The sequence below is a fragment of the Saccopteryx bilineata genome, chromosome 2, assembly GCF_036850765.1.
Source record: "Saccopteryx bilineata isolate mSacBil1 chromosome 2, mSacBil1_pri_phased_curated, whole genome shotgun sequence".
NCBI classification, from domain to species: domain Eukaryota; kingdom Metazoa; phylum Chordata; class Mammalia; order Chiroptera; family Emballonuridae; genus Saccopteryx; species Saccopteryx bilineata.
In genome coordinates, this window is record NC_089491.1 from 234,117,129 (window position 1) to 234,130,581 (window position 13,453).

Below are 13,453 nucleotides of genomic sequence, written 5' to 3' on the forward strand. Positions count from 1 at the left end.
TCATTGCAAATAGTGACAGTTTTTCTTCTTTCATTCTAATTTGAATGCCTTCTTTTTTTTTCCATATCTAATTTCTCTGGCTAGCCCTTCTAGTACTATGTTTAATAATAGGTAAGAGTATTTTGTCTTGTTCCTAATCTTAGAGGCAGAACTTTCAGCTTTTCATCATCGAGTATGATTTTAGCTGTGGGTTTGTCAGATTAGCCTTTATTGTGTTGAGATACTTCCTCTTATTACTAATTTTCTTTTTTTTTTTTTAGGTGAGAGAAGGTAGATAGTGAGGCAAACTCGTGCATATGCCCTGACTGGGATCTACCCAGCCAACCCCATTTGGGGTCAATGCTCAAGTCAACTGAGCTATTTTTAGCACTTGAAGCTGACATGCTCAGACCCACCGAGCTATCCTCAGTGTGTGAGGCCATGTTAAATGAATTAAGGCATTGGTTGTGGGAGAGGAGGTGGGAGAGAAAGGGGAGACAGAGGGAGGGAGAGGCAGATGGTTGCTTTTCTTGTGTGCCCTGTCTGGGAATTGAACCTGGGATGTCCATATGCCAGGCCAATACTATCCACCAAGGCCAGGGCCTTACACTCATGGGTTTTGTTTTTTGCTTTTTTTTTTTTTTTTTTTAGTTTTTTAAAACCATATGTGTATATAATTTGTCAAATGTTTTTTCTGCATATTTTTGAGATAATTACATGATTTTTATCATCTGTTTTGTTAATGTGGTATATCACATTGATTGATTTGCAGCTGTTGAACCATCCTTGCATCACTGGAATGGATCCCAGTTAATCATGGTATCTGATCCTTTTAATGTATTGTATTTGATTTGTTAGTATTTTGTGGAGGAATTTTTTCTTTTCTTTTTATATTGTGTGTTCATTACCAAATTGTAGTAGTCATAATTATATTTAATGCTTTCCCCCCTTTTAATCTAAAGTTGTTGACCAGTAATTTCTTTTTGTGTGTTTTCCTTGTCTGGTTTTGGTATCAGAGTAATGTTGGCCTTGTACAATGACTTAGGAAGCATACCCTTCTCTTCAATTTTTTGGAAGAGTTTGAGAAGGATAGGTATTAAATATTCTTTAAATGTTTTGTAGAATTTACTGTGATGCCACCTGGTCTTCAACTTTTGTTTTTTGGGAGGTTTTTTATTTCTTACTAGTTTTTTTACTAGTGATTAGTCTATTCGGTTTTCTTACTAGTGATTAGTCTATTTGGGTTTTCCAATTCTTCAAAATTCACTCTAGGAAGGTTGTTTGAGTCTAAAAATTTGTGCATTTCTTCCTGAATGTCCAGTTGGTGGTGTATAGTCTTTCTTAGTATTCTTGTATAATCTTCTGTGTTCTGTGTTATCTGTTGTTACTTCTCTTTCAGTTCTGGTTTTACTTATTTGAATCTCCTCCCTTTTTATGTTGTGCATTCATTACCAAATTGCAGTAGCTATAGTTATTTTTAATGCTTTATTCCTCTTTAACCTTTATGCTATAATTAAGTGTTTAATACCCTATTCTAAAATATAGTTGGAATTTTCTGCTTCTGTCTGCTACCTTATTCAAACTTTTGTATACATTTTATCTTTTTGTTTCGGGTAGAAGAGCTCCTTTTAACACTTTTTTGTAATGCAGGTCTTCAGGTGATAAATTCTCCCAGCTTTTGTTTGTCTGGGAAAGCCTTTATTTCTCCTTCGTATTTAAAGGATAACTTTGCTGGATATACAGGGTGTCCGTAAAGTCATGGTGCACTTTTGACCGGTCACTGGAAAGCAACAAAAGATGATAGAAATGTGAAATCTGCACCAAATAAAAGGAAAACCCTCCCAGTTTCTGTAGGATGATGTGGCAGCATGTGCGCATGCACAGATGATGACATAACACCGTATATACAGCGGAGCCCACGGCCGTGCCAGTCGAGATGTGGACGGTACAGAGGAAAGTTCAGTGTGTTCTGTGGCTCCCTAAATTCGAATCCGTGACCAAAATGCAACGTGAATATCGGTGCGTTTATGACGAAGCGCCACCACATAGGAATAACATTACTCGGTGGGGTAAGCAGTTGAAGGAAACCGGCAGTTGGTGGAGAAACCCTGTTCTGGTAGGCCGTCAGTCAGTGATGAGTCTGTAGAGGCTATACGGGATAGCTACCTAAGGAGCTCTAAAAAATCTGTGCGTGAGCCCACATCAAACTGCACTGAATAGGTATGAAGCTGGGAGAGTTTTTCTTTTATTTGGTACAGATTTCACATTTCTATCGTCTTTTGTTGCTTTTCTGTGACTGGTCACAAGTGCACCATGACTTTACGGACACACTGTATTATTCTTGGGTGGCAGTTTCATTGTTTCAATATTCCATTCTCTTCTGGCCTGTATGGTTTCTAAAGAGAAATCTGATGATAACCTGATGGGGTTTCCTTTGTAGGTTACTGTCTTTTTTACCCCTGGCTGCCTTGAGAATTTTTTTTTGTCATTTAATTTATAGTAGTTTTAATATAATGTCTTGTGGAAGGTCTTTTTACATTTAGATAATTAGTGTTCTGTTAGTGTCTTGTACATTTGGGAAGCTCTCACCAGTTATTTCTTTGAATAGGCTCTCTCTTCTTTTCTCCCTCTCTTCTCCTTCTGGATACCCATTGTCCCTGTGTTGCTCTTTCTAATTGTGTCAGATTGTTCTCATAGCATTCTTTCATTTTATTTTTTAACTCTTATTTCTCTCCTACAATTGGTCTGCTGTATTTCCAGTGCTTTCTAATCTGTTCATCTTGATTTAATGAATTCTTCACTTCCAGAATTTGTTTCTTTTTTATTGTTTCAGTTTCTTTAGTAAAGTATTTCTTTTGCTCATTAATTTTATTCTTGAGCTCACTGAACTGCATTTTTGAATTTTCTTGTATCTTGTTGAGTTTTTTTTTCTTTTAATTACAATCTTGACTTTTTAATTTAAATTAGTCTTTTGTCTCTTTGAGTTTGTTTTCTGGAACCTTTTTATTTTCTGAGTTACCTTGTTACCTTGGTTATTGAAGGTACTTGATGGGTTTTCCCTCAGCTTTTGCATTTAAGGTAGTGGATGCTTTTTGTTTAGATACTGTTTTTTTTTTAAATAAATTTTTATTTTAATGGGGTGACATCAATAAATCAGGGTACATACATTCAAAGAAAATAGATACTGTTTTGATCTTAACAATTCAGCAGGTTGCTAATTAGAGGTCTTTCTTTTGTTTTCCAGTAGATGGTGCCATAGCACAACTTTTTGTTTTCTCTTACCTGTGCTACTTGAGCCTAGGAAGATTACAGTAGAGTGGTGTCGCTATTGGTGTGAAAAGTGACTCCTGGGTGACTGGAGTGGTTGGTGTCCCGCTGTGTCTAGGTTGCCTTGGTCTTTGGGCACCCCCCTGTGGGGGGTGGTATGGTGGGTAAGCAGGAGCCAGGTTTGTAAGCCCACAGTGCTGCCTCCTTGTTCCTAATGGCTACCAGCACCCTTGTGCTCTTAGACACATCTCTGCTGCTGCTACTCGGTTCCCTTCAATGAAAGGTGGTGGTGGGGAGACAGAACCAGATTCTTTGGCACTGATGCTACTTTTTCCCTCTAAACCTCTACTTGGCCATAGTGTGGGGTCTGAACTCTAACTCCTTTACCACTACCCTGTTAGCTGTGGTCACAGTGGCTGTCCAACTGCATCTGTAGACACCGTCCTTCCTCTTCCCTCTATTCTGCCTCCCCTATGTATTTCAATATGCCCATTTCTAAATGTACCGATGTGTGGATCTCTCAAGTGGGTTTGTGTGTTGAACAGAGGGATCTTGGTTGGATTATAGATGTTTGACTTGCTTTAAATTTAAGGGGAGATACAAGGTGGTTTTCTCACTTCTTCATGATGCTGACCTGGCTTATGCTATTATACTAGCAATGTGACCTTGGGCTAATGACTTAACTTCTACAAACTGTAGTTTCTTCACCTATAAAGTGGGGATAGGATACTTGTCTCATGTGACTGTTGTAAGAATTAGATGAGATAATATAAATTATTAGCACATAGTAAGTGCCTGGAAAATGTTAGTTTCCTTGCCAGCTAAAGCTTTCTGCTTCCTCCTTCTAACATCAATTTTATATCCTTTGGGCTGCTTATAGGTATTGTTTAATTGCACTGGATTGGAGTGGAATCTCAGTAGAATCATGTCACTCTTTCTTCCTTTGTGCAGGCAGAAAAAGAAGGCTCTATAGCCATGCAGTCTTCAGATCCAGCACACTCAACTTCTAAAAGAACAAGTGTTTTTCCAAACAATTTGAATGCTGCTCGGTTACCTCATTCCCAGATGCTTGGGGATGGAATAGAAGATAGAGAGAATCAGAATCAATTATTCCAACAAGCCCAAGCTGTAAGTACATATAAATTTTATTTTATGTATGATTTTTTTTTTTAGATGAGGCATTTTGTTTGATTTTTTTTTTCTGTCCTTTAATCTGATTATCACAATAAATAGATCTAAAAGTCAAGTGATGATGTAGGAAACTCTCAATTAACATAGTCAGAGCTTTTTAAACTGTAACTTTTATTTAGAGATTAATTTTATATATTGGATATTTAAACGTTAACCACCATGTGTAGTTTCATCCACTCAGTTCACTTGATGCCATTCAATTAACTCCCCTTTTAGTGTACCTGAACTTTTGTCCATTTGGTATCAAATATTTTAGCTCTGCTATGAAAATTATTCATCTTGTCAGTTAAAAATCGTATTATATCCCAAGAGCACCATATCACTGATTCAAAAAAAGAAATGCACCCCCATGTTTATGGCAGCATTGTTCACAGTAGCGAAGATCTGGAAATAGCCCAAGTGCCCATCGGTAGACAAGTGGATTAAAAAGCAGTGGTACATATATACAATAGAATACTATGGGGCCATGAAAAAGAATGAAACATTAACTTTTGCAACAACATGTATGGACTTGGAAACTATTATGTTAAGTGAAATAAGCCAGGCAGAGAAAGAAAAATATCATATGACCTCACTCATTTGAGGAATCCAAGGAACAATGTGAACTGAGGAATGGAATTAAACCTGAAGGGAAGGGGGAAGGAGCTGTTGGGAGAGGGGTAAGGGAGAAATTGAAGGGAATATGGGGGAGGGGGGATGCATTCAGGGAGACACTAAAATCAATGTAAACACACACACACACACACACACACACACACAAATCGTATTCCTAGAGTGAGAGGAGAGTAAAATGTGGAAAATGATAATATGAAAATAAAAATTTTGTGACCACTAATGTGCTTGGTCATAGCATGAAGCAATAAATAAAATGTTATAAAAATTTAAAAAGTTTTTATAATGTTTTTTCTTAAAAGATTAACTACTGAAGAATGTTCAGTGACTTGAAATACTTTTGCTTACACAATACCATGACAATAGAAATTCTTTTTGAGCGAGAGAGAGAGAAAAGGAGAGAGATGAGAAGCATCAACTTGTAGTTGCGGCACTTTAGTTGTTCATTGATTGCTTTTCGTATGTGTCTTATCGGGGGACTCCAACTGAGCCAGTGACCCCTTACTCAAGCCAATGACCCTGGGCTCAAGCCACTGACCTTGGGCTTCAAGCCAACGACCTTTGGGCTCAAGCCAGAGACCACAGGACCATGTTGATGATCCTACATTCAAGCCAGTGAACCCATGGCTCAAGCTGACGAGCCTGTGCTTAAGCCGGTGACCTCAGTGTCCCAGGTCAATGCTCTGTCCACTGTGCCACCATTAGTCAGGCGACAATAGAATCTTTTTAATTTTATGGTTTCTGTTTCCATTTTTATTAACTAGAGGTCATTAAGAGTTAGACAATGAGACTGATCTAGCACTGACTGACCTTTGGGTTTTCTAGAACTGATTGAGTACATGGCGAATGCAATTCACTTTATGAATGTTAGTGTACTTTTCAATTTTCTTGTGTCTTGGAGAGGTTTTAAAAGTTCACCTGACATATTGAAATATTTAAGGATGAAATGGTTTGACATCTGGGTTATATTTCAAAATAATATAAGGGTGAGGTGAAGTAGGGGTTTATGAATAAAGCAAGATTGGCCAAGAGTTGGTATATTCAAGCTGATTGATGTGTATGTGGGGTTTGTTATAGTATTCTGTCTACTTCTATATGTGTTTGAAGTTTCCAATATGTTTGAATTTATTTTATTTTAAGTTAAATGTTAGAAAAGATACTATTCAGTCTATCACTCTTCAAGGAATTCTCTCTATAATGTCTCAAATATATATGTGGCCATCTGATTTCTGTTAGAACACTGTCAGTGTTGATCAACTCACTTTTTAGACTTTAATTTTTAGAAGGTTTGAAATTATTACAAGTATTTATATAGAGAGGAGGGGAGATAGATTCCTGCATGTGCACCAACCAGGATCCACCTGACAATCCCCTGTCTGGGGCTAATGCTTGAATTAATTAATTAAGGCCAATGAGGTATCTCATCACCTGAGGCTAATGCTTGGACCAACTGAGCTATCCTCAGTGTCTGGACCCAACACTGAACCAGTCAAGCCACTGCCTGCAAGAGGGGAAGAGAGGGAGAAAGGGGGGGGGGCAAATGGTTGCTTCTCATGTGTGCCCTGACCAGGGATCGAACCCACAGTGTCTGTACCCCAGGCTGATGCCCTATCCACTGAGCAAACTGTCCAGGGCCTATTCAATATAGTGAGTGAAATCTTTTTCCCTATAATTTTTACCCTTTGGGCCTACGTTTGTACTCTCAAGTAATAGAGAATAAGATACCGTGGTGATCTCTTAAGGACATGTCAAGTATTTGATTGTAGCTATCATTTTTCTCCTTTTGGATTTCTACATTCCTTATGCCTACTTGTTCTATGATCAGATAAGATTAGGTACCTAGAGTGAGGAACTAGAATCATAAAACTAGTTCCATAGAAGAAATGACAAGTGTTTCCTCATAAAGCAGAACTAGCTCAGCCCCCTGCTTTTTGTAGAGCTGATATTTATCTCTAGGGATTGAGTTTCTGTGGTGTCCCTTGATAACTTCATTTTGGTGGGGAATTGTAGAACAACTCATCATTCTCACCATGTAATAACTTTATTTATCTGGGGACTATTAAGTTTGCTACTATTTCTCTTCTAGTGTGGTATGTCTCATCTTTTTCTTTCTCATTGAATCTTTTATTATCTTGTTTTTCTTTTTTTGAATTAAAAAATTTGTTTTTTGAAATTAAAATTTTTATTTATTTTTATTTTTATTTTTTTTTGTATTTTTCTGAAGTGAGAAGTGGGGAGGCAGAGAGACTCCCGCATGTGACCGACCAGGAGCCACCTGGCATGCCCACCAAGGGGCGATGCTGTGCCCATCTGGGGCATAGCTTTGTTTTGGCCAGAGCCACTCTAGCGCCTGAGGCGGAGACCATGGAGCCATCCTCAGTGCCTGGGAAAACTCTGCTCCCTGGAGCCTCAGCTGCAGGAGGGGAAGAGAGAAATAGAGAGGAAGGAGAGAAGGAAGGGTGGAGAAGCAGATGGGCACTTCTCCTATGTGCCCTGACTGGGAATCGATCCCAGAACTTCCACATGCCGGGCTGACGCTCTACCGCTGAGCAAACTGGCCAGGGCCTTTGAAATTAAATTTAATGGAATAACATTGATCCATAAGAGTACATAGGATTTTGCTGAACATCTTTATAACCTTTAAGCTACTGACTGTGCTGTGTGTCCACCACCCAAAGTCAAATTTTTAGTCACTATTTGTCCCTCTTTTCTCTCCCCCACCCTCTCTCCCAGGTAATCATTTCACTTTTATCTATGTCCATGAATCTCAGTTTTATATCCCACCTATGTGTGAAATCATATGTTAATAGTTCTTAGCTTTTTTTGATTTACTTATTTCACTTAGTATAATGTTCTCGGTCCATCCATGTTGTTGTAAATGGCAATATGTTGTCAATTCTTATGGCTGAGTAGTATTCCATTGTGTACATGTACCATATCTTGATCCAGTTCTCTGTTGAAGGACATTGTGGTTATTTCCTTGTCTTGGTCACTGTAAATAATACTGAGATGAACATGGGTGCATGTGTCTTTGAGTACCAATGTTTTAGACTCTTTTGGTTGATACCTGGTAGAGGGATTGCTGGGTCATATGGTAATCCTATTCTTAATTTTTTGAGGAACTGCCATATTTTCTTCCATAATGGCTGTACCGGTTTACATTTCCATCAGCAGTGAATGAGGGTTCCTTTTTCTCCACAGCCTTTCCAACACTTCTTATTACATGTTTTGTTGATAATAACCAGTCTAACAGGTGTGAGGTGACATCTCATTGTAGTTTCGGTTTGCATTTCTCTAATAGCGAAGCTGAACACCTTTTTATGTATCTGTTGGCTTTTTGTATGTCTTGGGAGAAGTACCTATTTAGGTATTCTCCCCACTTTTTAATTGGATTATTTTCTTGTTTGTTGTTGAGTTCTTTTTTTAAGTGAAAGGAGGAGAGATAAACAGACACACTCTCTTGCCTGCACCCCGACCGGGATCCATTTGGAAACCTCTATCTGGGGCTTATGCTCTGCCCATCTTGGGCCATGCTCGCAACTGAGCTATTTTTAGTGCCTGAGGTGGAGGCTTCATGGAGCCATCCTCAGCACCCAGGTCTCTTGAACCAATCAAACCATAGCTGTGGGAGGGGAAGAGAGGAGAGAGAGAGAGAGAGAGAGAGAGAAAGAGAGAGAGAGAAGGGGGAGGAGTGGAGAAGCAGATGGTTGCATCTCCTGTGTGTTCTGACTGGGAATCGAATCTGGGATATCCACACTCTGGACTGATGTTCTACCACTGAGCCAGCCGGCCACGGTCTATTCTATTTCTTTAAACAATGACATTGGGAATTAATGAGGATTACGTTTAAATTTGTTTATTGCTTTGGGTAATATGACCATTATAACTGTTCATTATTCCAGTCCATAAACATGGAATATTTTTCCATTTCATTGTGTCTCTTTCAATTTTTTTTAATAATGCTTTGTAATTTTTAGTATATAGGTCCTTCACATCCTTTGTTAAGTTTACTCATAGGTATTTTATTTTTTTGTTGCTATTGTAAAAGGAATTGTTTTTTTCAGTTCATTTTCTGAAGTTTCATTGTTGGTGTATAGGAAAGCAGTAGACTTTTGAATATTGATTTTGTATTCTGCAACTTTACTATATTTATTTATTGTTTCTAATACTTTTTAGTGCAGTTTTGGGGGTTTTCTATATATAGGATCATGTCATCTGCAAAAAGTGAAATCTTTACTTTTTTCCCCAATATGGATGCCTTTTATTTCTTTCTCTTGCTTGGTTGCTCTAAGACTTCCAGTATACATTGAATAGGAGTGGAGAGTGTGGGCATCCTTGTCTTGTTCCTGATTTTAGAGAAAAGGCTTTCACTCTTCCACCATTTAGTATAGTATTGACTGGTGGTTTGTCATATATCTTTGTTATGTTGAGGTACTTTCCTTTTATTCCCATTTTATTGAGTGTTTTAAACACAAATGGGTGTTGTATCTTATCAAATGCATTTTCTGCATCTCTTGAGAGAATCATGATTTTTGTTCGTTTTGTTGATGATTGATTTGCATATGTTGAACTATCCTTGTGCTGCTGGAATGAATCCCACTTGATTGTAATGTCTTACTTTTTTACTGTGTTGTATTCTGTTTGCTAGAATTTTGTTTAGAATTTTTGCATCTATATTCATTAGAGATATTGGTCTGTAGTGTTCTTTTTTTATATTGTCCTTGCTAGGTTTTAGTATCAAGGTTATGTTGGCCTCATAAAATATGTTAAGGAGTATTGCTGCTGCTTCAATTCTTTGGAAGACTTTGAGAAGGATAGGTACCAGATCTTCTTTGAATGTTTGATAGAATTCACTAGTGTAGCCATCTGGTCCTGGAATTTTATTTTTGGGGAGGTTTTCAATATCTCTTTCTATTTCCTCCCTTCTAATAGGTCTATTTCCACTTTTTTGTGACTTGGTCTAGGCATTTATCCATTTCTTCTAGATTGTTGAATTTTGTGGCATATAATCTCTCAGTATTCTAGTATGATCCTTTGTATATATATGATGTCTATGGTACTGTAATTTTTTCTCTTTCATTTCGTAATTTTAGATGAGTCTTTTCCCTTTTTTCTCTGCTTTTATTTCTTCTTTGACCCATTTTTTAGAAGTATGTTGTTTAATTTTCACATTTTTGTGGGTTTCTTTAGTTCCTTTTTGCTATTGAATTCTAATTTCAAAATCTTATGGTTAGATGCCTGACCTATGGTGGCACAGTGGATAAAGCATTGACCTGGAACACTGAGGTTGTGGGTTTGAAACCCCAGTCTTTCCTGGTCCAGGCACATTTGGAAGTTGATGCTTCCTGTTCCTCCTCTTCTTTCTCTCTCTCTCTCTCTCTCTGTCTCTCTCTTTCCCTCCTCTCTCTCTAAAAATGAATAAATAAAATCTAAAAAAATAAAAGCCTTATGGTCAGAAAATAGGCTTGGTGTAATTTCAATATTTTTAAATTTGTTGAGGTTTGTTTTGTGGTCCAACATATGATCTGTCCTTGAGAATGTTCCATATATGCTAGAAAAGAATGTGTAATCTGAAGTTCTGTGATGAAATGTTCTGTAAATGTCTGTTATGTCCACTGGGTTTAATGTGGCATTTAAGGCTGATATTTCCTTATCGATTTTCTGTTTGGATGATGATCTAATATCTAATGCTGTCAATATTGTGTTGAGATCGCCCAACTATGATTGCATCTTTGTCTGTTTCTATTTTTAGATCTGTTATTAGATGCTATATATATTTTGGTTCTCCCTGATTCGGTGCATATGTACTAAGAGTGTTATATCTTCTTGATATGTTGTCCTTTATGAAATGTCCATCTTTGTCTCTTTTTACCTTTGTTGTCTTGAACTAGGTATTATCTGATATAAGTTTGGATACATCTGTTTTTCTTTGGGTATTATTTGCTTGGAGAATTGTTTTCCAGCCTTTCACTTTGAGTCTATTTTTATCCCTGCAGCTTAAATGGGTCTCCTGAAGGCATGATACTGTTGGGTTTTGCTTTTTGATCAAATCTGCTGCTCTATACCACTTTATTGGTGAATTCAGTCCATTTACATTTAGGGTAATTATTGATGTATGGGGATTTCCTATATCCATTTTATGTTTTGTTTTCTAGTAGCTCTGTGTCTCCTTTGGTCTAGTCTGTGTTTTGGTCACTTGTTTTTGTTTGGTGGTGTTTCATGCTTCTTTCCTCCATTTCTACTTCTTTTAAAGGTATGTATTTCAGTTTTGTTTTTTTCATGGGTGGTTACCCTTCCGTTGTTGAGAAAAAAGTTTCATATATACAAGAGTCCTTTGTTTTATGAGTGCTTCTGCACTCTATTCTCCTTTGCTACTTTTAGACCCTTATCTTCTCCCCTTTTATGTTTTTGTTGTCACAGATTATCCTTGTTTATATTGTAATCTTGTTGGAGCTTTTACTTGTAGTTTTGTGTTGTTTTATTCTTTGTATCCAGTGGAATAACCCCCTTGAGTAATTTTTGCAGTGGGTGTTTTCTGGTGATAAGTTCCCTCAGCTTCTGTATGTCTGGAAAAGTTTTAATTTCTCCTTCATATTTGACAGGCACCTTTGATGAATGTAGTCTTCTTGGCTGGTAATTCCTCTCTTTCAGTACTTTGAATGTTTGGGTCCACTCTTTTCTGGCTTGTAGAGTTTCTTCAGAGAAGTCTAATTATAACCCAATGGGCCTTCTCCCTAACTGCCTTGAGGATTCTTTCTTTGTTATTGATTTTTGACAGTTTTATTACATGTGCCTTGGAGAAGGCCTGTTTGGGTTAGGTAACTAGGTGTTCTGTTTGCTTGTTGGATTCAAGGATCTAACTCTTTCCATAGGCTTGGGAAGTTCTCATCAATTATTTGTTTGAATAGGCTCTCCATTCCCTTCTCCTTTACTTCTCTTTTTGTTCTGAAATACTCATTATTCTTATATTGCTCTTTCTGATGGAGTCAGACAATTCTTGTAGAGCTCTCTCATTTTTTAAAATTCTTGAGTCTCTACCTCATTTTTTAGTTCATGTATTGAATTCTTTATCTCTGTTTTTAAAGTTTCAATCTCCTTGGTAAGGTATTTGTTTTATTTTCTGACCTCATTAAGTTGTCAATTGGTGTTTTCTTGCATCTTGTTGAGTATTTTCAGAACGTCAGTTTTGAATTCTCTATCATTTAACTCCAAGGTTTCCATGTGATTGATATTTTTTTCCTGGAGATTTTTTATTTTCTTTCTTAACTGCGTCTCTTTCTTGGGTAGTCATGGTATTCCTTTTCTGCCTTGAGGCCATTTGAGAGTGGTACTGTTAAAAAAATCAAGCCTGACCAGCCAGTGGTGCATGGATAGAGCATTTGCCTGGAAAACTGAGGACCCAGGTTTGAAACCCTGAGGTTACCTGTTTTAGCATGGGATCATAGACATGACACCGTGGTTGCTGGCTTGAAGCCCAAGGTCACTAACTTGAGCAATAAATCACTGGCTTGGCTGGAGTCTCCCAGTCAAGGCACATATGAGAAAGCAATCAGTGAACAACTAAGGTGCTGCAACTATGAGTTGATGCTTCTCATCTCTCTTCCTTCCTGTCTGTCTGTGTTTCTTCCTCTCTCTTTCACTAAAAAACAAACAAAATTTTAGCAAAGAATAACAACAAAAAATATAAAAATAAATTTTAAAAAGTTAAATTTAAAATTAAAGAAATAGATTGCAAAAAAGCAAAAAAAAAAAAAAAATCTAGCAGAACCAATACAACAACAATCACAAAAAGAACTAAAGAGGCCCTGGCCGGTTGGCTCAGTGGTAGAGCGTTGGCCTGGCGTGCAGGAGTCCCAGATTTGATTCCTGGCCAGGGCACACAGGAGAAGCATCCATCTGCTTCTCCACCCCTCCCCCTCTCCTTCCTCTCTGTCTCTCTCTTCCCCTCCCGCAGCCAAGGCTCCACTGGAGCAAAGTTGGCCTGGGCACTGAGGATGGCTCCATGGCCTCTGCCTCAGGTGCTAGAATGGCTCTGGTTGCAACAGAGCAACGCCCCGGATGGGCGGAACGTCACCCCCTGGTGGGCATGCTGGGTGGATCCTGGTCGGGCGCATGCGGGAGTTTGTCTGACTGCCTCCCTGTTTCCAACTTCAGAAAAATACAAAAAACAACAACAACAACAACAAAAAACTAAAGAAAAACAAAAAGTTAGGAGAAAATACATCCAAAAGGTTTTTCTCTTTTTCTTGTAGGTGGTACTGTATTACAGGTTTTAGTTCTGTAAAATCCCTGAACTCTGCTGAGAAGCTACTATCACGAAAGTGGAGGCAGGGCTACAGTCATGATGATGGGTGGGACTTGGGAGGGCTTTGTGGCATTGGCAATGGTGATTTCGGCTTCTGCG

General features: G+C 38.0%; 1 protein-coding gene across 6 annotated transcripts in view; it reads left to right on the forward strand.

Annotated features, from left to right (window-relative positions):
- The window catches only part of CCDC15 (coiled-coil domain containing 15), a 97,683-nt gene that overhangs the window by 6,963 nt on the left and 77,267 nt on the right, over positions 1–13,453 (forward strand). For all 6 annotated transcript variants that reach the window (XM_066254992.1, XM_066254993.1, XM_066254991.1 and 3 more), the window contains exon 4: positions 4,198–4,374. In XM_066254992.1, coding sequence (XP_066111089.1) covers positions 4,198–4,374 — 177 coding nt within the window. The remainder of the gene's footprint in view (positions 1–4,197; positions 4,375–13,453) is intronic.